Below are 27,334 nucleotides of genomic sequence, written 5' to 3'. Positions count from 1 at the left end.
GGTAAACAACTGGCACCACACACTGGGACAGTCAGTAGACTACACCATGGTAAACAACTGCCACCACACAATGGGACAGTCAGTAGACTACACCATGGTAAACAACTGTCACCACACACTAGACAGTCAGTAGGCTACACCATGGTAAACAACTGTCACCACACACTAGACAGTCAGTAGACTACAAGCCGCTAAGCATCCAAGCAACATGTAAAATGCGAAGAACAAAATTCACCACTACAATGTACTCTTTGCCGTCAATATTGGATCAGCGGCGGTGTCTGCTATTCAAAAGTGGAGTTTGTTGGCACACATCATTGCATTCATTAATTTATTTAGAACATTTTCGTATACGACGGATTTATATTTATGGTTTGAGAAACACTTAACGCATCTTGAAACTTATTAAGCTACAAAACGCACCAAAAACATCCTTGTAATACATGCTATATGTGTCTTCGAAAGTAATATTGGAAGACATTTTGGTAAATTCCATAAAATATTGAAGGAAATAGCCTAACCATCAGTATACAAAAAAAGTCAAATTGACTAATTTGCAGGGCAGCGGGTGCTCCATGCCTAAGTGACAATTCGTCTATGAGAAAAATACGTAATTCTAAACTCAGTGATTATCAACGTGAGAATCTGGGCAGGAGGTGAGGGAGTGAGTGAGCCGGTGCGTGGGAGCCAGGCAACAGCCGGCAGGCACAGGGTGACGGAGGCTGGGATGGGTGTGGGAGCCTGACTAGAGCCATCAGGTGGCAGCAAGGTCGTTCATGCCATGATTGGCGCTCTATATAGCGTCTGGGGTGCGAAGTAACATTGTACATGCACCAGGGTTGTTCAATAGCAGGCGGTGCAACGCTCCTTCTGCAGGAGGGAACACAGCAATGAGGACTGCGGTGCTCATCTTAGCCTTCATTTGGTGCGTCACAGCCCAAGGTAACTCAGAATAAGACGTTCCAGCTCTTCACCACCACTGATCTAATGCGTTGGTAACCTCCACCGCTCCTCCATCACAACACTGACAACCTCCACCGCACCTCCAACACAATACTGACAACCTCCACCGCTCCTCCAACACAATACTGACAACCTCCACCGCACCTCCAACACAATACTGACAACCTCCACCGCACCTCCAACACAATACTGACAACCTTCACCGCTCCTCCATCACAACACTGACAACACTACACCGCACCTCCAACACAATACTGACAACCTCCACCGCTCCTCCAACACAGTACTGACAACCTCCACCGCTCCTCCAACACAGTACTGACAACCTCCACCGCTCCTCCAACACAGTACTGTCAACCTCCACCGCTCCTCCAACACAGTACTGTCAACCTCCACCGCTCCTCCAACACAGTACTGTCAACCTCCACCGCACCTCCAACACAGTACTGACAACCTCCACCGCTCCTCCAACACAGTACTGACAACCTCCACCGCTCCTCCAACACAGTACTGTCAACCTCCACCGCTCCTCCAACACAGTACTGTCAACCTCCACCGCTCCTCCAACACAGTACTGTCAACCTCCACCGCACCTCCAACACAGTACTGACAACCTCCACCGCTCCTCCAACACGATATTGACAATGAACAAGTCCACAAGGGCCGTGATGAGGATTCGAACCTGCGTCCGAGAGCATCCCAGACGCTGCCTTAATCGACTGAGCTGCATGGAGGGATTGAATTATTATTATTATTATTATATTTATTTATTTATTTATTTATTTATATACAAGAAGGTACATTGGGTTTGTGAGAATACATAGCATAGTATTTACAATCTTGTAAAGCCACTAGTACGCGCAGCGTTTCGGGCAGGTTCTTAATCTAACAGATAATTTTAAGTAGGTAAATTCTAGCAGAATTAATAAAATGATAACAGATACATTGCAAGAAGAAAAATGAGATGAGAGAGATTAGTAAGTATATTAAAGCACATTGGTATAATAAAGCTCTGATTGATTACATTGAAAGCTTGATTGGTAATTTAAACAAGATTAATAGACACCATACAGCAGATTGATAGCACATATAAGAAGACAGCAATGATCACAATGGTAAAGAAGTTCGGATTGGGTACATAAAGATTGGGAGATTGGGTAGCAATAGATACAGTGCAATTTTAAAGCAAAAAGTAAAAAACTATGAAGATGAAATTAGGTACTTTTTAGTATTGTTTTTGAATGACGCAAAAGTTGGATAACTTTTCAATTCATTAGGGAGTGAGTTCCATAGACTGGGTCCCCTTATTTGCATAGAGTGTTTACACAGATTAAGTTTGACTCTGAGGATATCAAAGAGATATTTATTTCTGGTGTGGTGATAATGGGTCCTATTACATCTATCCAGGGAGAGTTTCAGAGCAGGATTTGCATTTAAGAACAGATTTTGTAAATGTAGCTGACACAAGAGAATTTGTGGAGTGAGATTATGTTTAGCATGTTTAGGGAGTTAAACAAGGGCGCTGAGTGTTGTCTGGAAGCAGAATTTGTTATTATTCTGATAGCAGATTTTTGATGGGTGATGATGAACTTGAGGTGGTTTGCAGTGATTGAACCCCATGCACAGATACCATAGTTGAGATAGGGATAGATTAGTGCATAATATAGAGAGATGAGAGCAGAGTTAGGTACATAATATATGATTTTGGAGAGTATACCAACTGTTTTAGAGACTTTCTTAGTTATGTGTTGTATGTGGGTGCTGAAGTTGAGTCTCTTGTCTAGGAATAGGCCAAGAAACTTTCCATCATTTTTACTGATAATGTTTACATTGTCTATCTGAAGCTGAATTGCATTTGTAGATTTGCTTCCAAATAAGATGTAGTAGGTCTTTTCTGTGTTAAGTGTTAGTTTGTTGGTTGTCATCCATAAGTGGACTTTTTTTAGTTCATTATTAACAACATAATTTAGTGTATGTGGGTTGGGGTTAGAGTAGATGAGGGTAGTAACATCAGCAAACGAAATAGGTTTCAGAATGTTAGAGACATTAGGCAGATCATTGATGTATATAAGAAATAGAAAAGGTCCCAAGTTGCTGCCCTGTGGCATTCCAACGGTTATTGGCACAGTGGGAGAAGTTATATTATTGATGGCTACACATTAGTGTCTATCACTAAGATAGGATTGGATATAGTCCAGTGCATGGCCTCGGATTCCATAATTATGGAGTTTACGTAATTGGTAATTGTGATTAACAGTATCAAAGGCCTTTCCCAGGTCAATGAAGAGTCCAATCGGAAACTCATTTTTGTCAAGGGCTGAGTAAATTATATCAAGGAGACTAATAATTGCATCGTTGAAACTCTTTTGGGAGCGGAAGCCAAACTGACAGGGGCTTAAGATGTCGAATTTTACGAGATAGAAGTAGAGCTGTTTGTAGATAATTTTTTCAAATATTTCTGATAGTATGGGTAGGTTTGATATTGGTCTAAAATTGTTTATGTCTGCCGGATTACCTCCTTTATGAACTGGCGTTACTCTTGCTTTTTTAAGGATATCAGGGAAGGTATGACACTCAAGGGATTTGTTGAACAGCAGGTGGCGCAAGGGCATGGTAAGGTAGAGTAAGGCAAGTCCTAGTCAACAACGGCTTCTCTAACGGTTTCTTTGAAGACATCATAAAAAGAAAGGTAAAACGCCATGCAACTTCTAAAGAGTCAACCAACACAACACTTGTACCCCCAATTAGACTATTTTACAGGAACTTCTTTTCGACGGCTCATAAAACGGAGGAAAGGGTCCTGAAAGATATTGTTGATAGGAACGTCATCCCTGCAGACAAAAATCAGAAAATACAATAATTTATTATAAAACAAAAAAAACGGCCAATCTACTCATGAAAAACTCGCCAGACACCAAGCAGAACGCTTTGAAGGAGACCAACGTCGTCAATGCCTTTAAATGCCCACTTGGGGACTGTAAGCCCCAAAGAACTCAGTATATAGGCAAGACAACAGCGTCTCTTTCTAGGCGACTAACAATGCATAAGCAACAGGGAGCCATCAATGAACATATAATCCCTTCCCACAACCAGACCATCACCAGAGAAATCTTAACAAACAACACAGAAATCATCGATAGGTACGGCGATAGCAGGCGGCTTGACATCTGCGAGGCACTACACATCTGATTTGATAAAATGCTATGCCCAAGATTACCATCCGAGTGCCGGCGGAGAAGTGGTTCAAATAGCTTCGGCTATCACTTCTTTTTGTCCGGTCGTGATGGTCAAGCGGATTAAGGCGTCCTGTAGATACCAGTTGCGTTGCTCCTGGCAGTATGGGTTCGAGTCACTTTGGGGTTTGAGTTTTCACTCATATATATGTATATATATATATATATATATATATATATATATATATATATATATATATATATATATATATATATAATACTGCATGTGACAACAGTATCCAAATATTTGAATAGTTAGCACTTATTTATTATTATATTTGTATTTATTTTTGTCCCCTAGATGAATGCAACGCTCGTCAGGAGGCATATGGCATAGTGTGTGTCTGTGATGCCTCTTACTGCGACCAGCCGGGCATTATCGACTTCCCTGCGGAAGGCAGCTTCACCCTCGTCACCACCAACGAGGCAGGTCTCAGGTTCAAGGTGGAGACCTTCCCCGTCTCCAGCGATGAAACACCTGGTAAGTGATTAATGCTGGCAGAAATCGGGGTTCCGAATGGTCCATATCTTGTAACACGATGGGGGTGGGGGGTTGGTGTCTTAGACAGGCTTCGCGTCTTGTGAGGAGGGGGAAGGGGCTGGTGCCTTAGATGGGGATCTGAATGTGTTCAAGTCTTGTTAAGAGGGGGTTGGGGCTTGTGCCTTAGACTATCAAGTGCATGAAAGAGAGAATGCTCGATCTAAAAGAACAGAAGCTAAGTTGCATTATGTTGATAAAGGATGTGTGATTGGCAGAATGACCAATGTAAGGACGTAATCAAAGCGCCAAAAGAACTGTATATAAATTTTGTCCCTGTAATACTTACAGAAAGTCATAAATCAAAACATTTGACTAATTCACAATATGTATTTTAACATTTGTCCAAAATTCATATATATCTGGCAAGGCTTAAATAAGCCTTGCCAGGTATATCTAAAATAAATATACCTGCCGAAGCTTACATTAATGTGAAAAAAGCTTTGCCAAAATAGATATATCTGGCAAAACTTATGTCACATTTAAGAACCTCAACTTGGAAACACAGAGATTACCTGTAGACGTGATGTCCCTACAGATGCTGTGGTGGTAACAGTGAACCCAGGGGATGCGTACCAGACCATTATTGGCTTCGGTGGTTCTTTTACCGACGCCACAGGTATGAACGTCGTTGGTCTCCCGCCAGAAGCTCAGGAGTACTTCCTCAAGTAAGCATATTCACACAGGGATCACGAGTTTGACGTTTTCTCCCAGTTGCCTTCTGTTATAACCCCCGCCAGTATCAGTACGGTTCATGTTATTATACAGTGGTAAATAAGTAAAATATCTGACCACTTTTGACTTACAAAAGTCAAAAGTGCCTAGGGATAAACAATAATACTGTCTAATGTATAACATCAATGACTTTATGGGGGAAACAAAAGCTACTGTACATACAAGTACAATAATCAAGGATGGATCCAGTAATCTTCTTATAGGCACAAATTTACTAATGATACACTCTTAGATGATATAATACATGGATAATTAACTCACCAGATCAAGTAAGCAACTGCTAAATATAAAACGGAAAGACATGCAGACTTATCTATGAAACTCAAGACACACTTGCGATAAAATCTAGTACCTAACAACCAATGACTCGCTCACGCTTGCAAGCGTGGTTTCCACACAGTACCAAAACTATCAGACAAAACTTCTCCCAGACACTAGTATATACTGATCTAATCACTCCAAAACAAGTCTGAATCTCAAGATGTTTTAAATTACATTACACAGTAAATAAATCAATAACGAGAATCATCATAAATAGAAATAAATACAAGATACAAGACGCTAAACTGGGAATAATGCGCACACTACTTCCAGCTGATGCAATTCCCTTATATGGTAGAGTCGACAATGAGACGCCACTGAAATAGCCTCATAATCAAAATCACACAAAGAAATATGCATATATATATATATATATATATATATATATATATATATATATATATATATATATATATATATATATATATATATATATATATATATGTCGTACCTAGTAGCCAGAACACACTTCTCAGCCTACTATGCAAGGCCCGATTGCCTAATAAGCCAAGTTTTCATGAATTAATTGTTTTTCGACTACCTAACCTAACCTAACCTAACTTTTTCGGCTACCTAACCTAACCTAACCTATAAAGATAGGTTAGGTTAGGTTAGGTAGGGTTGGTTAGGTTCGGTCATATACCTACGTTAATTTTAACTCCAATAAAAAAAATTGACCTCATACATATTGAAATGGGTAGCTTTATCATTTCATAAGAAAAAAATTAGAGAAAATATAATAATTCAGGAAAACTTGAAAACTAGGCAAATCGGGCCTTGCATAGTAGGCTGAGAAGTGCGTTCTGGCTACTAGGTACGATATATATATATATATGTCGTACCTAGTAGCCAGAACGCACTTCTCGGCCTACTATGCAAGGCCCGATTTGCCTAATAAGCCCAGTTTTCCTGAATTAATATATTTTCTCTAATATTTTTCTTATGAAATGATAAAGCTACCTATTTCATTATGTATGAGGTAATTTTTTTTTTATTGGAGTTAAAATTAACGTAGATATATGACTGAACCTAACCAACCCTACCTAACCTAACCTAACCTATCTTTATAGGTTAGGTTAGGTTAGGTAGCCGAAAAAGTTAGGTTAGGTAGTCGAAAAACAATTAATTCATGAAAACTTGGCTTATTAGGCAAATCGGGCCTTGCATAGTAGGCTGAAGAGTGCGTTCTGGCTACTACGTACGACATATATATATATATATATATATATATATATATATATATATATATATATATATATATATATATATATATATATATATATATATGTCATTATTTACCCCCAAACAGATCCTACTTTGCTCCTGAAGGACTAAGATACAACCTGTGTCGCATCCCCATCGCTGGCTGCGACTTCTCTCCCAGACCCTACTCTTACGACGACGTGGAAGGCGATGTGGACCTTGTATACTGGAGTCTAACTGACGAGGATTACAACTACAAGGTGATAGCAGAGAAAATGCAAGTTGTATCTTTAATATATTGGTTTTATTGTTTTTCAAATGATAAATTAAAAGTAAGCGATACATTTAGCTCATTGTAGGAAACATTTATCGCGGACTAACATTAACAAATTGACAGAAATTATTGCTGTCAAATATTATTATCTATAACTATTATCTATAATAGTTTATTATTTAATCCTTTTTATTTTGTGTATTATTTTATTTACAAAACTGAATAAAGCAGTGAAGCCTATTCTAAGCTACAAAATTGCAACTTTGGGTAACATGACCAAAAATGTTCAAAATAAAGGAGAGCTCAACAGCAGTGAGAGGATGTCAGTACTGCCTGATGTTAACTATGCTCCCAGTGCGGATAGAGGTTTAATTGCGGCACAGAGTGGCATCAGTGGCTTTCACCAACCTGTAAATTGTTGACCCATTAATTTGTGTTTTTGAAACGATGATAATAAATACAGAAAGTACAGCTATAGGCACTGGCCCTTAATATTTTCCAAACATTGTCTTAGTCAAGACTTTAAATTCAACTGTAAAGGCAATAATACATTTGCAAATATTTCATTCATTTGACTGGAATAATTTACGAAAAAACACAAAATTTACTCAAATCTATTTACTGTACTATAATTTTTTTTCAATATATCAATATTGTTAATTGCCACGTGTCACCCACATGGCCCTGTGTTCCCAGTAGCCTATGGCCACATAATTTCATATATGCTTAATTCCATATAAGATAATTTACATAACATTGAAAATATTCCACAGGATGGCTTGTCTCCAAATTATATGGGATCGAAATACACAAACATTATCCTACTAATTCACTCTTTAAAGACAATATTAGAGCGTGCGATTACTAACCAATACTTTATAGTGAAAACATCTCCACATAATACAAAACTCATCAGATGGTTACCATAACTAGTCTAAACACATCACAAGTAAAATTAAGACACTGAGAAAAAGCTTTAGTGACCAGTAGATATATATTTTCCCGACAGATCCCGTTGATCCTGCGCGCCAAGGAGCTGTCGGAGCTACCGGTGAAGCTGTTCGGGTCACCCTGGTCCTCGCCGACCTGGATGAAGACCAACGGCATGTTCAACGGGTCAGGAATATTGCTGAAGGAGATGTGGCAACCTTGGGCCAATTATATCGTCAAGTGAGTGTTCGATAGTATTGGGTAGTGAACTTGACGTAAGGGATAGTGTCAGGTGGTTAACATGATGTGAGGGATAGTGTCGGGTGGTTAACATAATATGGGGAATAGCGTCAGGTGGTTAACATGACGTGGGGGATAGTGTCGGGTGGTGAACATGATGTGGGGGATAGTGTTAGGGTTTTAATTACATATTCCATCAATCAAAATTAATCGATTAATATAAATTTACTATTAATTGTTAGACTACAATGATTAGTATTAATGCACTAAAGAACAGCTTAGCTGTTATGTAGTGCCCAGACTCGTGGTTTAAAGATTATATAGGATACGTATTATGCATAAATAGAGATTCAGATGACGTGGCAATGTCACACACACACACACTCTCACCTGTCAATCAACTGTTTACTAACTACTTTTTTTCTAACACCACACACACACACCAGGAAGCAGCCCGTGACAGCTGACTAACTCCCAGGTACCTATTTAATGCTAGGTAACAGGGGCATTCAGGGTGAAAGAAACTTTGCCCATTTGTTTCTGCCTCGTGCGGGAATCGAACCCACGCCAAAGAATTACGAGTCCTGCGCGTTATCCACCAGGCTACAAGGCCCCCATCTTTATCTGTGTGTGTGTGTGTGTGTGTGTGTGCACGTGTGAGAATTTCATTCCCCTTCTTAGCAACCCAACCACTTGGGTTGGAGGATAGAGCGACAGTCTCGCTTCATTCAGGTCGGCGTTCAATCCCCGACTGCCCAAATGGTTGGGCACCATTCTTTCCCCCCGTCCCATCCCAAATCCTTTTCTGATCAACTCCAAGTGCTATATAGTGGAAATTAAAGAGCTTGGCTCATTTCCCTGATTATTCCTTCCCTTCCTTCTCTTAGCAAAAATATGTATATCAAATTGTTAGCAACAATGAAGAATCTTTGGTGTTAGTACTTTCAATATACACTGAAGGATACAGAAGAGTAGTAGAGATGGCAGCGCAGCGACAATTGAGAATTTTTGGGTCCAGTTGTCCATACGCCGCCAGGGGTTCCAGGTAAATTTCCCAGTCACTCATATATCACAGGGTTTCTTTAGAAGTTTGCTAAGAAAAATGAAAAAAAATTCAGAGTTCTTACTAAGAATGAACTCCATGGACAGCTTTTGTCTGTTTTAGAAAATCACTCATTTGGAGTTAAGAGTTCTTATGGGGGAAACTCAAGACCAAAAATCACTCATTTGGAGTTAAAGAGTTCTTATGGGGGAAATTCAAGACCGAATTTTGGTCTTAAAGTGGACTCTGTCAAATTTCAGTCTTAAAACGGACTCTGCCTAATTTTCGGTCATGAACTGGACTCTGTTTATTTTGGGTCTTTTAGTGGACTCTGATTATTTTCGGATTTCTACTGGACTCTGAATAGTTTAGGTCTTTTACTGGTGAAATAGCTGTAAATGGGTATAAAACTAAAACTTACTGGTAAGATGTCTATTTTCCTTAACAAAACTTTTATGAGCATATACTCTGAAAATGGTCTTTTTTTTATATAAATTTCGGTCATAAACTCTTAAATAACCTCCTAAGATTATATGAACTCTGAAATATTTTCATAAAACTGATCTCTGAAAAATTTTGAATTTCTCCCATAAGAACTCTTTAACTCTAGATGAGTGATTTTCGGTCTTGAATTTCCCCCATAAGAACTCTTTAACTCTAAATGAGTGATTTTCTAAAACAGACAAAAACTGTCCGTAAAGTTTATTCTTAGTAACAACTGAAAAATTTTGAATATTTCTTAACAAACTTCTAAGGAAACCCTGTAACATATGAGTGACTGGGAAATTTACCTGGAACCACTGGCGGCGTATGGACGACTAGGCAAAATTTACCTGGAACCACTGGCGGCGTATGGACGACTAGGCAAAATTTACCTGGAACCACTGGCGGCGTATGGACGACTGGGCAAAATTTACCTGGAACCACTGGCGGCGTATGGACGACTAGGCAAAATTTACCTGGAACCACTGGCGGCATATGGACGACTAGGCAAAATTTACCTGGAACCACTGGCGGCGTATGGACGACTGGGCAAAATTTACCTGGAACCACTGGTGGTATATGAACAACTGGCCCAAAAAAATCTCAATCGTCGCTGCGCTGCCATCCCTACTACTCAGGAGTTGGCGGTCATGATATATACACCGAGATGTATCCCATTTTCTCGGTGTCTATTCACTGTTTTCTTTAGTCCTGGATTTAAGTTGGTCAGTAGGCTACTGTGCAACGAGAGCGTAAATCATACTGCCAACTAAACTGCTCCTGTGGTTGTAAATACGGTCAGGTTCGTAGAGGCGTATGAAGCAGAGGGAGCCGAGATGTGGGGCCTCACCCCCCAGAATGAACCGCTCTGTTACGAGTCAGATGTAAGTTTCTTAGTATTGTATCTCATAAAGGCTGATGAACATCAGTTGATGTTATAGTTGCTGAACGTCAGCTCTTGATAATATACTTCATCTGTTCCCAAGATTAAGGAGATATCCTCTAAAAATGATAAATATGATTTTAACATTGTTAATATCCATCATAGTTACTATAATGTTAAGGCATTACGACAGTGTTTGTGGGGGTGATACGTACTTGTTTTTCTTTCGGTAGTGGGCCATTAACTGCTTAGGCTGGTCTGCTGAGGACATGCGAGACTGGCTCAAGGGTAACTTGGGGCCCACGCTGGAGGCTGCTGGGATGCGACGTCTAAAGATGATGGTTGATGACTTCAACAGGGACACTCTTCCCTGGTACGTCGTGCCGGTAGGTCTTTAGGAAACTATTTCTGTATTATTTGTTAGCTTCGGTCTTTGATAATTCTGGTTCTCACTACCCCATCACCCGCACGAAGGCTTTTATTACCAGAATGGTAATAAAAAGTAAAAATAAAAATGATTTTTTATTTTATTTTATTTTTTTTTAATGTTCAAAGACAATTATAAGTACTCATCAACATTTTATTAAATGCTTAAATCAATATTGATGTCACGACTGCTTCCTGTTTTAGTTGGTGTTAAAGGCAGGATTTCCAGCCTCTGAAGGATTTAGGCCATAACACTAGCCTACTGACAAACCTGTAAATATAATTTCAACATATTCCAGGATGATTGATTGATGAAGTAGATTAAGCCACCCAAGTGGTGGCACGGGCATGAATAACCCATAAGTGATAGATTTTTTGGAGCGAATGTGATCTTTGGCCGTGAAAGGATATACTGTGTGCAGAGCTCGCATAAAAATCGTTAGTTCTTACTATGTGGCTGCTGTCACGGGGGAGGACACTGACTGATAGTGTTTATGAGGGCGCCCAGATGCTGGATACTCCGGGATTGTTGTTGTTCTTTTAGATTCAGTTACTCGGAACAAAAGTTCCAAGAAACACGGGCTATAGTGAGCCCGTATTGGATTTATCTGGCACAGGAGCGAGGCCGTAACTGTGTTTAAAGCAATATAAAGCAGTCCTGGATTAAAGCATACTCAATATTAATACACATAGAAATGAGGTACAACTCTCAGCGCAAATTTGTATCTCCCTCCCTTCACCAATACTTGCTATATGAACACTAAACACTCTCCTCACAGATGCTGGACGACCCTGACTGTGCTAAGTACATAGACGGTACAGCGGTTCACTGGTACTCTGACAGGTTCGTGAGCGCTGATGTTCTGGACCAGACCCAGGCGCTCTCTCCAGAGAGATTTCTTCTTTACACCGAGGCTTGTCAAGGTAAGGCTCTCGATCATCGCGGCTTGTCAAGGTAAGGCTATCATCGAGACTTGTCAAGGTAAGAATATCATCGAGACTTGTCAAGGTAAGGCTATCATCAAGGCTTGTCAAGGTAAGGCTATCATCGAGGCTTGTCAAGGTAAGGCTATCATCGAGACTTGTCAAGGTAAGGCTATCATCGAGACTTGTCAAGGTAAGGCTATCATCAAGGCTTGTCAAGGTAAGGCTATCATCAAGACTTGTCAAGGTAAGGCTATCATCGAGACTTGTCAAGATAAGGCTATCATCGAGACTTGTCAAGGTAAGGCTATCATCGAGACTTGTCAAGGTAAGGCTATCATCAAGGCTTGTCAAGATAAGGTTATCATCGAGGCTTGTCAAGGTAAGGCTATCATCGAGGCTTGTCAAGGTAAGGCTCTCAACGAGGCTTGTCAAGGTAAGGCTATCATCAAGACTTGTCAAGGTAAGGCTATCATCGAGACTTGTCAGGGTAAGGCTATCATCGAAGCTTGTTAATGTGAGGGTATCATCAAGACTTGTCAAGGTATGGCTATCATCAAGTCTTCACAAGGCAAGGTTATCACAGAGGCTTGTCAAGTTAAGGATATCACTAAAACTTGGATGGGTAAGATTATCATCAAGGCTTGGCAAGGTAAGGTTGTCATGGAGGCTTGTGGAGTGATCCTTTACAAAGTATTTATCAATCTACAACACCCTAGGACATATGAAAATAAATTATATAAGTTATGGAGCACTTAGGTGTTACGTAGCCTGGTACTAAAGTTCAACTGGTGATAATTTTATGGACCTATAAAAAATGGAATTCTGTGCAAATAGATTTTGGTTTGAAAGAGCGCCCCTAATTCCTGCGATGCGATAATATTGTTGTTATTAATCGCAGTAATTTCGTCACTGATTCGATAATAAAAGGAATAGGTATTGAACACTACCACTTCAATAAAAAGCAATTAAACGTTCATCACCGAACCGAACCTCAGAGGCACGCTCATAACTAGGGAATCGGTTCACCAATTTTAAACTATTTCACTTGAGAATCACGTCACCCCTATCAGCAAAATTAGTGAAAAACAATTTAGGTACCAACTTAGATACAAAAACAATTTAACAGCGGATGCCCGTGGTAACAATCCACCGTTACCACGAATGGATTGCAGGCTAAAATTGTTATAAATTAAGTTATTTAGACCTTTATGATTTTTACACACTTCTCTTTATAAATTTATATATGTCTCACCTATTTATTTTTCATTAGGTACAATAACTGCGCTACCTCGTAATGGGAAACGATCACACTATAGAAGTGGATTTTCACCTACAATCTAAAGTTTGGTGGAGATATCAGTTAGGAATTATAGGAAGGGGAAGGGAAAAATCAGCAGAAAGCGCAAAATCATCAGGACTATATGGCACTGGTAGGGGTCAGGATAATGAATTGGAAGGAATCAGGAAACAGGACGGGGGGAACGAATGGTACCCAACCACTTAAACGGTCGGTTGATTTTGGTCGCCAGGTAGTGTGGGCGTCACTGCCCTCCCAGTGTTGTTGCCTGCCTGGCTGCGTGCTGACATGGCAGTTCTGTCATGGGGGGCCTTCCAATTCCTCCTGTTCTGCGTGTGAATTCCGTGGGACTGGAGTTCTCGTGTAAGACTGGTTATCCAGCCATTGAGTTGGTGATGTGTGACATGCTTCGTGTCCCGGTGGAGGCTGTCTATGGAGTTGAGCTTGTTACGGCCTACCGGGTGATTATCAAGTTCGTGAGGGAGGAGGAGTATCGGGACTTCCTCCGTCGGTACGAAGGGCGTTTGTTGCAGTTGCCGGATGGCGCTGGCTCTGTTGGGGTCCCGGACCGCAGTGGTGCCCTGACTTATGTCAGTGTACACGGTGCGCCCCTGGAGTTCCCTGAAGACCTTCTCCGGCGCTTCTTCGGGAGGTATGGTGCAGTCATCAGTGTGCAGGTGAACACGCTTTCCTCGGGGAAGTATGCTGGGAAACAGACGAACATCCGTACCTTAGGTATGCGCCTGCGGTCGGATATCCCATCTTCTGTCCGGCTGCTGGGTTACTACGTTCGGGTGTATTATGCCCGGCAGCCCCGGACCTGTTTCCGATGTGGCCAGTTAGGGCATCAGGCTGCTGGGTGCTCTGAGGCCCCTGCTGCACCTGTTAACTTGTTCCGGGAAGAGGATTTCCCGCCACTCCCTCAGGGCGTGGATTCCGGAGATGATGATGGGCAGCTCCCGTTCGCTGCTGATGCGGCCCCCCCCCCCCTGCGTCACCCGACATGCCCCCGGTGGTTGTTGTCCCTCCTCCGGGTCTTCCGGTGGCTCCTGTCGCTGGTCAATTCGATGTGCCAGTTGCTCCCGAGGGTCTTCCGGATGGTCTCTGCGAGTCGTCTTCATCTTCCTCGTCTCCTGCTGCTGCGCCTGGTCCTGCGCCCTCCCCAGGTGTTACGGCTGTGATGGGTGTTGGGGGGGCTGCGGAGCGTCCTGTTGTGTGCGGCCCGGTTCCCCCTGTGGTTGAGGCTGCTGCCGTACTGCGACGGGCGTCGGTTCGCACGGTTTGTGAGGCCCGTGGTTCTGGGTCTGCCTCCAGCTGTGAGGATGTGCGGCCAGTGCCCAAGCGTTCCAGACGTTCTTCTACTGCTTGGGCTGATGTGGGGGACTTCGACGCAGGTGGAGCTTCGGGCGATGTTGCGGTGGTTCCGGGTGCTTCGCGCTCTACGTCGCTGGTGGTGGCTGATGTCCATGTGTCAGCTGTTGACGATGGTTGTGCGTATGATTTACCTCCTGTTCTTTCTCCTGCAGAAGGTTCTCCGCAGTGGGGGGTGGTCGCTCCTACAGACGTGGGTGGTGAGGGTTCTGGTGCGAGCCGAGTTCTGGTGCACCAGCCTCTAGCTGGTGCTGAAGAAGGATGCCAAGCGTGGGGGGTCCCTGGAGGTGCAACGTCTGGTGGTTGATGCGGGGCCCTGTGAGGCAACCGAGGAGGCTCCCAGTGCGCTGCCCATTGCCCGGCCTCGTGGGAAGGAGCCTCTCCCTCTCGTCTTGGCCTCCGGCGGGGCGCATGATGATAAGAATCCTTTGCGGTTTGACATTGTTGAACGCGTGCGTCCTGTTCCGTGGTGCCCTTCTTCCATCTGGGTTCAGCGGGCTCGGTGTTTTATTGTGGGTGTGCCGGAATTGATGCCTGATCCTCGTACGGTTCATAATGAACCTGTTCCGGATGACGTCATGTTACTTTGGGAGGCATATTGTGTTCGATTCCCGGCGGCGGAGTGGCCGGATAAGTATGAGAAATTTGAGTAGTCTGTTGTGCTTGCTGTGTGTTTGGTGTGTGCTTGGACCTGTGGTTTGTTTGCAATGTGTTGTACCTATTGTGTGCCCTTCAGGCCAGTGTTATGTTTGTTCTCATGACCGTTGTTTTGTTGTATTTCTTGTATTTCCGGTATTGTTGTTTCTTTTTCCTGTGTTCCATTATGTTTATGTTCATTGTTGTCGGCCCTTCAGGCCGGTTTTTAGTGTCTTTGTATAAATTTGTATTAATTTGTTTTGTGCTGAAGTGTCTTGTTATGTTTCTTGATGTACTTTCTGTTGTTATATTCTCGGTCCTTCAGGCCAGTGCATGTGTGTTGTTGTGTTTGTACCTGTTTTGATTTCAGGTTTGCGTCTTTTGCTTGTTTATTTTGGCCTCGCCCTTTGTTTGTTCCGGGGCGGATGGTTTGGTGTGTGTGTTTTTATTCCTGTATTGTTTCTGTGCTGTACGTTTGACCTGGTGTTTTCATATTGCTTTACCTGTTGTACGTGTTTGTTCTTTGTTTTGTTTGGAATGTATTGTGATTGTCCTGTTATGTTTTCTGTTATGCCTCTTGATGCAAGGTAAGGTTATCATCGTTGCTTGGCAAGGTAAGGTTATCATCGTTGCTTGGCAAGATAAGTTATCATCGTTGCTTGGCAAGGTAAGGTTATCATCGTTGCTTGGCAAGATAAGTTATCATCGTTGCTTGGCAAGATATGGTTATCATCGTTGCTTGGCAAGGTAAGGTTATCATCGTTGCTTGGCAAGGTAAGGTTATCATCGTTTCTTGGCAAGATAAGTTATCATTATTGCTTGGCAAGGTAAGGTTATCATCGTTGCTTGGCAAGGTAAGGTTATCATCGTTGCTTGGCAAGGTAAGGTTATCATCGTTGCTTGGCAAGGTAAGGTTATCATCGTTGCTTGGCAAGGTAAGGTTATCATCGTTGCTTGGCAAGGTAAGGTTATCATCGTTGCTTGGCAAGGTAAGGTTATCATCGTTGCCTGGTAAGGTAGAGATATTATCGAGGCTGAGCAAGGGAAGATTATCATCAAGGCTAGTAGGCAAGATAAAGTTATCACGTCAAACTGTGACTATTGTACACCCAAGTATTTATCCAGTAATGTGTTACATTTAGTTTATTTTTTCGTTAACCGGCATTAAGAGAAATACTAATATACGAGACTGGGAAGAGACCTCTTGACACACAAAACGTAACCCTTCATATAGGTAACTCCATAAATTTGCCTCGTATCTATGTTAAAATAAATGGGGAGCACTAATGGTCACAATGATTTTGTGCAGGTGTCTTCGACACGGGCCACAAGAACGTGTACATAGGCTCGTGGGATCGTGTCGAAGAATACGTCCACTACATGATAGAGGTAAGACGTCCAGCTGGTCTTTTACTTCAATGATTGGAATGATTTGGTTATAGAGGACTAAGAAATCCATATACAGTAATTGATTGGAAACAATTTGGGTGAAGCGGGGTGATGCTCTTTGGTATTATATGTTCTTGTATTGGGAGCAAAAATCCTGACCTAGCTTTTGCTCTTTTTAGTTTCCATTGTAAAAATATTCGTATAATACGTTTTAAGTCAAACTATATTGATTTTTTATGAAAAATTTTTGTCACTAATTTTCATCAATTTTTTTTTTTAAATGTGTGCATTTGTTCTACCTGATTATCTATGGTAAAATTATTTGAATGCTCCAAACCCCAATAAAAATAACGTTTTAGGTGAAATTTTGAAAAAAAAAATTAACCCATCTTCAATCATATTGAAAATATGATTGAAGATGGCCCGATGTTAGTTGTACTAACATTCTTATTAAGGAATAAAGTGATATTAATCCCAATTGCTTCAAAGAAATTAAAACCGACAAGTGAAACCATCCTAGATAAGATTCATTATGTGTCATTATCAATTATCAATCATTATCAATCTCATTATTTGTCCTCAGAGTGTTCAACACAGGCCTTCATTTACCAGTATGCGGTCATAAACTAGGAAATTCAAATGCATAAAATAAGAAAATATGTAACTCATTTTTTTTGTAATAAAGTTTAAATAAAACTAACAGTGACATATATATATATTCGCAAGTATATACATTAAGATGAGATTATACATTACATTATATAACATTACATTATATTATATAACATTACATTATATTATATAACATTACATTATATTATATAACATTACATTATATTATATAACATTATTATATACGTATTTGCTAGTATATACATTAAGAGGAGTAGTTCTGTGTATATAGATCCTGAAAGGTGAATGAAAAGGATTCAGAAAAAGCAGCATCTTGAAAAACTACACTTAAGGTTAACCATGAAAGATCGCACCTTTTTTGAGGTTAAATACGACGGTTCAAAAATAATATATAGGGTGGACGGCAGTGGAGATATCCAACAGACGTGAAAAGCTTACTACACACGCCAGTCTTCATAATCAAAGTTAAGCCTTTCAGCAAGCCCTCACTAGTAGTCCAATAACAAGTTAAAGCCTCACAACAACGGATTGAAGCCTCACACATGATATACAATTGTAAATCTTTTCTCCACCCCCTCCCCCATTTTCTTCTTTTCCAAATATGACTTTAGGGGAGCTAATATCACACTGCAATTAATACCATGCTAGGTAAATTAATGAAGCCATAACTGCACATGAACGTAATTTTAATCCGTGCAGGACATTAACCACTACTCGGCGGGCTGGGTTGACTGGAACATGGCGGTCAACAGGAATGGAGGACCAACCTGGACTCATGGATCCCTTGACGCTCCCATCATCGTGGACGTTGTAAGTATAGATACCAGTCACTTTGTACACAAGACGTCTTTTTTCCAACGAATTTTAAACTCTACTTAACCTAACCCAACCATCTATAATCCGGTCATGCAGAAACCTATAACCTATATCTACGCCAACCAAATCTAATATAATCTAATGCAACATATCCCAGCTAAACATTCATTAAAAAAATAACGTTTAGAAAACGAGTTGTGTGTGTACTTCTTTAAATATGTAAAGTTAAATATTGCTGAAATATTTTCTAACGAATCATTTTGAACGTGCATCATTCACTAAATTTTTCAATCAAACGAACTTAATCTCACATTCAAACAGGAGTCCTATTAAGCTTGAAGATAATAACAGTGAGATTGTAAACAATATTTAAGTTGTGGGTACAATGAGGGCCGGATTTAGTCATTAGGGGGACTTGAAATTTTTTTTTTTTTTTTTTTTTTTGGGGGGGAAAGCCCTCTACATAGAAATTAAATTACATGACAAATAAAAAAGTGAACTACAATGGGGATAAACCGCATATGTCCGAGAAAAATATCTTCAGTTCCAAAGAAGACGTTTGTCTGATTTTATTTTTTTCAATTTTATTGAATAAGAATAACTTTTACTACATTTTTATGTTTGTAATATAGCTTAAAGTGGTATAAGTTACTATTCTTTCTATTTTCTGACGCCCCACGTGCACTTTGTTTTTTTTTAATAATAAACAAATTTACAAATTATTACTTTTCTTTTATAAAATAAGTCCAGGGAGTGACCCCTCTGGCAGTGGGACCCAGGCAATCCCCCTCCCCCCCCTTAAAAATCTGGCTCTGGGTACAAAACATTTCCACTGGACAGTTAAAAAAAAAAATAGCATAATTAAAAGTTTTAACATATACGTTACATAATGGCACTTCCTCACAAGAAAATATACAGATACGCCTTTCCAGAGGCGTATGTAAGGTTTGCTATGTGTTGTCATCTTGATCTCTTACGAAAAATACAGGTTATATGTATACATCACAGAATGCAGGAGAGTTCTACAAGCAGCCAATGTTCTATGGACTTGGTCACTTCAGCAAGTTCGTGGTCCCTGATGCTAAGCGCATATACTCCGCCACCTCCAGTGTTGACGTGGAAACTGTCGCCTTCACCGACCCGTCAGGACGCACCGTTGTCGTTGCTCTCAACAAGTAAGGAACGCCAATCATTAGGCTGAAATTAGATTAGATGCTAAATTAAGTTAAATGTTAGTGTAAGTTTTGGCATATACAATGCTAAAATCGACGAGACCGCATTTTGCATCGCTTTAAACTTAATGATATACTTTCGTAGCTATGGGTAAACTTAAACTTTCATTGTATGAAAACGTCAACCCATGCTCCTAAATTGAAAGTACTTATAGCAACTATTTGGTTTAACATACAAATATGGCCTGTTAGACCCCCCAAAAGTTCGTTTTGTACTATTAATTTTGTTAGAGGCTCGAAAAAAAAAAAAAAAAAAATATATATATATATATATATATATATATATATATATATATATATATATATATATATATATATATATATATATATATATGCCTAGGGCTGCTCGTTAGGCCTAGGATTGCTTGGCCAGTTTAGATTAGCATGGACCTGTTCAGCTAATCCCAAATCCAAGAGGAAAAGAATTCAGCAAATTCAATTTTCATAACAAATTGATTAACTGGGAACAAACAAACCAAGACCTCACAGAAATATGTTGGGAAGAACAGCTAGATAATGCAGGCTTAAACCAGAGCTTCGATAAAATAGGCACAGTAGCCCTATAAATATGTGGAAGGCACATACCACTAAGAAAATGAGAGAAAAAGATGCAAATTGGAACGAGAACGGCGCACCCTCTATAGGTGAAGAAAACCAACCGCAGAACATCTCAATCGCTCTACACTATCCCAACAAGGACGAGGAAGGCTATGTAGAGAAATAGAAATGAGCGAGCTCAAGCTTCAAGAATCATATAAAGTCCAGGAGAAGCAAAGAGAGCAAAAGGCATGAGTGAAATAGAGAGGAATCCGAAATACTTTTTCTCCAATGCAAAAACTAGTACAAAAACTACATCCAGCATTGGGCCTTTGCACAAGCGTGATGGAACTTTCACAGATAACAACAAATAAATGAGTGAAATACTGAGGCTTCATTAGGATTCTGCTTTCAGTGATCCCATGAAAACATTGAAGATCAATGATCCAAACAAATTCTTCGTGAATGTGACACCAACATCGAATCATATTCCAGATGTCACCCTAACCCCACTGGACTTTGAAGTTACAATAGACAGCATGCCCATGAACTCTACATCAAGCCCAGACTTCTGGAATTCTATATTCGTCATGAAGTGCAAAACACCACTATCACAGGAACTAAACATTTTGTTTTTGGACATTATTTTGAACATTTTGGAGTCCGATTCTAAATACTGGTGTTATCCCCTACGTACTTAAAACAGCGCAGAGTGCGTCACTTCACAACGGAGATAGTAAAGTAGATGTAAAAAATATAAACCAATAGCTCTAACTTCACTCATCATAAAAGTCTATGAACCGAGTGCTAAAAAGTTAGATTACAAATCACATGGAATCACAACATCTACATAACCCCGGGCAACACAGGTTCAGAATAGGGGCGCTCCTGCCTCTCACAATTGCTAGTTCACTATGACATGGCTTTAGGTACCATGGAAGACAAGCAAAACGCAGATGTAATATTCACAGACTTTACAAATGTTTTCGACAAATGTGACCATGGTGTTATTGCACACAAAGTGCGCTCAAAAGGAATTACGGGCTAAGTATGGAGACGGAGCTTTAACTTCCTAATGAACAGAACCTAGAGTGTAATAGTCAACAAAGTAAAATTCTGATCATCTATTGTGAAAAGCTCACTCCCCCAAGGTGCCGTACTTCCTCCAGTATTTCTTCTCATCCTCATATCAGACATAGACATGGATACAAACCATAGCACTGTATCATCACTTACAGACGACACTAGGATTATCATGCGAGATTACACAGCAAATCTCCAATCTGATATTAATTGGGTCTTTCAATGGGCCACAGATAATACTATGAAGTGTAATGAAGATAAGTTCCAGCTCCTTCGCTATGGATGAAAACGAAAATATAAAAACGGAAACTATATAAAAAACGCAGTCAGATCACTCTATAGAAAGAATAAGCAATGTAAAGGTTCTAGGAGTAATCATGTCTGAAGACCTTGCCCTTAAAGAACACAATGCATCTTTCTCGAGCTTCCGGGCGGAGGTGGAGCCACTACACAGCGAATCAACCAATGGGGACTCAGCTCCTAGACCACCAGCCATCCATCAAACCAGCAGTCTCCATCAACATCTCTCCCGGAATAATCACTGTAGAGCACGATCCACGCTTTATCAACAATACCCAGGATGATTGCTGGCTCCAATCCACAAGAATATGTGAGGATCCTGAACATCCTCTACTCTGTGAATGGTCCCCCAACATTCACCGTACCCGACGTAGTCTACACCACTCCGACTCCAGTCAAAAGCTCTCCTCCAACTCCTGACCTGATCATCACTGTGAACGAGGCCGCCCTTACTGACCTGCTGTCTGCAGATGTCAGGCCCGCTGAGACAGCTACTACAATGGAAGCAGCCCTTTTTCATCTATCGACTTCTGATATAGATCCACCCATCGTCCGGGAGCCCACAGAACCTTCTACTTCAGCGACAGATCTTGCTGATGCTACTCAACCTCCAAAAGCTTATAGCAACTTGTATTAAGCTGTTTCATCAGACGATGACATCTCGGTTGGGACTTCACACTCTCCTCAACGTAACACCCCCAAAGGACTACCAATCCGATGAAAACTCGAACGCCAGTTCTTCCTTTTCAACACGTAGCAAGACCTACCTGAAGCCTGAAAAGACCGAAGAGCCAAACAAGAAAAAGAAGTCAAAACATCGGTAAGAAGAACTAAGAAAGAAGATTGCATCTACCAACACATACCCACCGAGACAGCACACCATCAAGCCAACTTCGACAAGACGGAGCCACTCCTCCTCACCCTCAACTCGCCACCAAGCCTTCCAGGCCGCCAAGCAGCCTGATGCCTTATGAATAAACAAGAAAACTGGATCAAAATACTAGAAGACAAACGACTACTCCAATCCACAGTGGATAGGCCACTGATCTTTCTGCCCTTCTCATCGCTGCCCTCTTCCTGTTTCCTGAGATTTCATCCTCGTCCTAAAGTTCTTCGTCCCCCAGCTCGCTAAACCCTTCATTTGGCCCTGAAAGCGAAAGCGATGTAGCTGTCATGACTGCAAAAAAATGATAGGTTTGATAACAAGAACCTTTCAAACAAGAGATGCCATACCAATGATGATACTTTTCAACACACTAGTGCTCTCTGGGGTGGAATATTGTTGCATACTAATAACCCCTTTCTAAGCTGGAGAAATTCATGAGAGAGCGTACATAGATCCTTTACTGCTAGAATCCCCTTTATAAAACATCCAAATTATTGGGACCGATTTAAAGTTCTAAATCTGTGTTCTCTAGAGTGCCGACGAGAGAGAGAAATAATAATTTACAAATTAAAAATATTAAATTGACAGTTTCCGAATCTGCACACGAAAATAACATCACATGAGACAAGTAGGCATGGCAGGATGTGCAAAATATTCTGGTTGAAAAAGTAGAGATGCAATAGGTACACTGAGGGAGAACTCTATCAACAGTAAGGGTCCAAGACTTTTTGACACTCCCGCTACACATAAGGGGCATAACCAGCTGACATCTCATGGAGTTCAAGCGAGAAACTCTATAAACACCTCCAAAGGATACCTAATGAACCAGGCTGTGATTTATATGTCAGGCTGTGAACTGTCGTGTCCAACAGCCTGGTTGACTAGTTGACCAGCCAGAAGGCCTGGTCCGAGTCTGGGTCGCGGGGACGTTGAGCCTCGGAACCGCCACAAGGTAGCACAAAGTAGGTAGGTAGGTTTTTCAGTTACATTTTCAACTTCTTAGAATGATATTTAGGCTAATTTAATAATAAAAAACAAACTTTTTGAGAGTTCACAATGTTCACGTTTTTGAACTCCCAAAATTTCGGCAAACGTACAAAATTTGAGTTTTAGTACGTTTGACCAAATGGTTGTTATAAATACTATAATTTTTGGAGAATGTGCTGCAGTAAGTATGCATACATCTCTCTGTGAATGAACCACACAATGTATACATTCCGACAACTGAGGTACGTATGTGTTTAGCAATTCGTAACTCTTCTCTGGATTTACAAAAAAATTTGGCAAATTCCCCCCCAAAAAATTTCATCACTGTATCAGTGGCCACAATATTGATCACTCTTGGTTCTTTTATTTCTGTTGTTGAATAGTATATGAACAGGTGATACACTAGCCTGTTGAACTTCATGGCCCTTTGTGTATGGAAGGTCATTAAACCAAAATGCCCTTTCTATTCCCTGAGTTTACCTAAAGTGGCCATCTCGCTAGTGGTCTCGATGAGGACAGGAAGCAAGCACCTTGTCAAAGTCCCCCGATTTGTCCTGATGATTTTTATCGACCCGGATCTTAAATTGCAGCAGTGTTTTGACAATTAGGACTTCGGTGAGGTTTATAAACCTATGGGTGAAAAAGCTTCTCATGTTTTCTCTCCTGCATTGTGGCTTGTTGAACTTGAAACCGCTGTTCCTTATTCGTGTTACATCTGACCTTTTCAAGAAGTGGTCTGGATAAATATCCTTCAAATTGTTCAATATTTTAAAAGTTTCGATGAGATCAGTCCTGTCATGTCTGATTTGCAGTGTTGTAAGCTCTGTGGCCCTCAATCGTTCGTGGTATGAAAGTTGATTTAGTTCTGCAATGATTTTTGTTGCCTGGTTTTGAACTTTAACCTGAGGGGCTCTGTCTGTCTGTAGATGAGGTCTGCATGCTTGGATATAATAATGCCAGTGGAAGCACACCAAAGAGTTAAACAGTTGAATAACTACCTTATTTTCGTTGAAGCAAAAGGTTCGCTTAACTATTCGTAAGGTAAGGTTAGCTTTTTTTTACTGCAGCTCACACTTGCTGTGTAACATTCAGTGATTGGTGTATTCTGACTCCAAGATACTTTTCTTCGTCAATCTGCTACAAGGTAATTATGCTTTTTCTCTTCGCCTGCTTCGAGCATTTGTGTTGGTATTAGTATGTTGTCTAAACTCTTTAGTCAGAACACTGATGTAAATAATTCGTTCAGATTATTGGCTACTGTTTTAGTGTCAATTATAACTTGATTGATCTCATTTTTTAGGAGACCTACCGAGTCTTTTGTTTTGGTTTTACTTCTTATGCAGGAAGAGAAAGACTCCGTATCTTCCATTATATTTTCAGTAAGTTTTCTTTCGTAGTTTCTTTTGGCTGATTAGATTTCCAGGGTTGCTGAATTTATGGTCCTTATGTATATATCATAATCTACGTCTTTCTTTGTGGATTATATCTTTCTCGGAGGTTCCACTTAGTTATTAGAGATCAGATCTTTTTTTACTGCCTGTGTCATCCATCCATTTCTGTCTTTCTTGGCCCATTTTTTAACAAGTTCAGTACTGACCTTTTTTTAAATTTCCCATAATACTTCCATGCCTTGATCTCCTAAACAATGGGTATTCTAACACTGAGGAAGAAATCAGGACGGTGCCACAAATGTTTATCTTGAAATTTTGTTCCAGAGGTGATTTTGAAGTGAATGTATCTGTGAATGATGGATCCGGCAATTTCCTCAACTACATTATGCCTCCCAAGGCTATACAGACCATCCTTTACTAGTAACCTGCTGGACTTTCAACCTTTACTAGTAACCTGCTGGACTTTCCACCTTTACCAGTATCCTGCTGGACATTCAGCCTTTACTAGTAACCTGCTGAACTTTCAACCTTTGCTAGTAATCTACTGGACTTGAATCCTGCAAGAACACCCCGTCCTATCATCAACAAAGAACGCACAGATGGTTCCTTTCCAGTGTGAGGAATGGAACCGCACTCCTCCGTACAGATTACGCTTCTGTTCCAGATAATTTTTCATGACGAATGCACCAGAACAGGCAGCTTCCAGCCTCAGTAAGCTAAATAAACAAAATTTCACGTATTTCTTGTTTCAATACCTTGTGCTTAGCATCACCAAGTGTCGCGTTCCCCTTTAGTACCAGTATCATGGGGACCTCCACACAGTCCCCAACTCCCCATTAACCCTCCTACGGTTGTGGAATTTGTGGAGTTCTTGCTGCACACCTGCTCATAGTCTGCTGAACCCACGCCTGACTGCCTTATCGGTCCCCAAATCATCCATGGACTGGAAATGATTGTGTCAGCAAACATTCAGAAAATTGGGATACTCTGTCTGCCATCCAGTGACAACTTTCATCAAACTATACTCCGTTGGGAGCCTTGTGTATCCACCGAATCTCGGGAGAGGCTACATACCCTTTGCTGGTATTCCACAGAATGGAGCTGCTCGGTGTGGGGTGTCCGTGCCATACTATGTGCATAAAATTGCACAGTACTTTCAACAGTTTGAGTGCGGAGCCACACTCACTGACACCACAAGCGAGCTGAAATAAATAGGTTCCTTCTCCCAGCCCCCACAGCATTTTTGTTATTATTAATACATTAGATACATCTGCATTTGTGCAGCTACCCTAGACTATATGAAGGGGAGTATAGTGTGTCAAAAAGCTAGCTACGTGATGCTAAAAAATCCCCATCACACAGGATGGTTAGTCATACAGAGGCATGTGATAAGTAGCCTGCACTGACAGACTCTGGGTTCGTTATGAGGATATCATGAACACTAAAGTGAATAAGGTAGCAGTGATAATAAAAGTCCCCATCTCGCAGGATGGTTAGTCATACAGGGCCGTATGTTTAGTAGCCTGCACTGGAAATTTGGGGTACACTGTCAGGATATCTTCAAGAGTATGAGAGTGAATAAAGTAGTTGCAAAGCTCCCCCACAGCATACTGTTATAAAAACCCGACTCAGTGCAAAGTCATGTAGCATCACAGGTAAAGAAAGGAGTAATGAAATTTGCCACCATATATATATATATATATATATATATATATATATATATATATATATATATATATATATATATATATATATATATATATATATATATATATATATAATTCTTATTTAAGAAATATTAAACAAATAATAAAGAAATAGTGTTGGAAATTTCCAACAATAATACAACACTGTTGTATTATTATTAATTATTACTAAATCTACTAATCACTGTAGTAATTAAAATTAACCAACCGTAGAGTTTACATGTACTAATAATTGCATCTGTACAATAAGGCTAGAATTCTTACGTCACCAGACGCCAGTATTGCGTCAGATTCCATTATAATAAACACATCTATATCCAGTGTGTCAGAGAATTGAGTCTGATTCTCTATAAAATAACGGTGTTCTGTGTGATAATTATTTACAGATAAACTGATCCCCAACTAATGCCAAATAGAGCGTTTATAGTTACAACTGTTATCTGGTAATAAATTTAACGTCACGCATGAATGCCCTGGAGAGATTTTAATTCATCTCCATTGCTTGTTTACCATCGTAAAACGGGCGAATAATAATATTTAACTCCTCTGAATAATAAACCCGTCCTTATCCGAGCATTTCAATCGCAACTGCGAGAAATGATATTATTCGTAGTAAATAATTTGTGTATCAAATGCGGGACGCGGAGCGGGTGGCAGAGGAGACACCATTGCTGGAGTGGACGCCACCGAGAACTGGGAGGAGGAAAGTCGCCACTGTGAGGTGTGAAGAATTGTTGCAGAATATAGCAACTTAGCTGGTTTATAGTGTCACGAGATACCTTGTGGTGGATCGTCAAAGGGAATTAACTTGACGTTTCGCCGGGAACCTGTTAATTGGTTCCGTGTAGACCAACGTGACCGGCCAGAGAAGC

At 40.6% G+C, this 27,334-nt stretch overlaps 1 protein-coding gene across 1 annotated transcript; it reads left to right on the top strand.

Annotated features, from left to right (window-relative positions):
• Window positions 1-783: 783 nt before the first annotated feature.
• Window positions 784-25,495, top strand: LOC123759094 (lysosomal acid glucosylceramidase). Its single transcript, XM_045743949.2, has 12 exons — window positions 784-942; window positions 4,498-4,677; window positions 5,273-5,402; window positions 7,100-7,253; window positions 8,277-8,437; window positions 10,765-10,846; window positions 11,079-11,231; window positions 12,051-12,195; window positions 16,812-16,891; window positions 18,224-18,334; window positions 19,349-19,515; window positions 25,081-25,495. The coding sequence occupies exons 1-12, from the start codon at window positions 891-893 to the stop codon at window positions 25,175-25,177; spliced, it is 1,512 nt and encodes a 503-aa protein (XP_045599905.2). The 5' UTR covers window positions 784-890; the 3' UTR covers window positions 25,178-25,495.
• Window positions 25,496-27,334: the final 1,839 nt, after the last annotated feature.

The sequence above is a fragment of the Procambarus clarkii genome, chromosome 15 (genome assembly GCF_040958095.1).
Source record: "Procambarus clarkii isolate CNS0578487 chromosome 15, FALCON_Pclarkii_2.0, whole genome shotgun sequence".
Taxonomy (NCBI): Eukaryota; Metazoa; Arthropoda; class Malacostraca; order Decapoda; family Cambaridae; genus Procambarus; species Procambarus clarkii.
This window is presented reverse-complemented; position numbering and strand designations above follow the sequence as displayed.

Coding starts and splice junctions, on each gene's coding strand:
- LOC123759094 (XM_045743949.2), top strand. CDS start 891: ATGAGGACTGCGGTGCTCATCTTAGCCTTCATTTGGTGCGTCACAGCC. Junction 10,847..11,078: donor CGCTCTGTTACGAGTCAGAT/GTAAGTTTCTTA, acceptor TTCTTTCGGTAG/TGGGCCATTAACTGCTTAGG. Junction 19,516..25,080: donor GTTGTCGTTGCTCTCAACAA/GTAAGGAACGCC, acceptor ATTTTGTTCCAG/AGGTGATTTTGAAGTGAATG.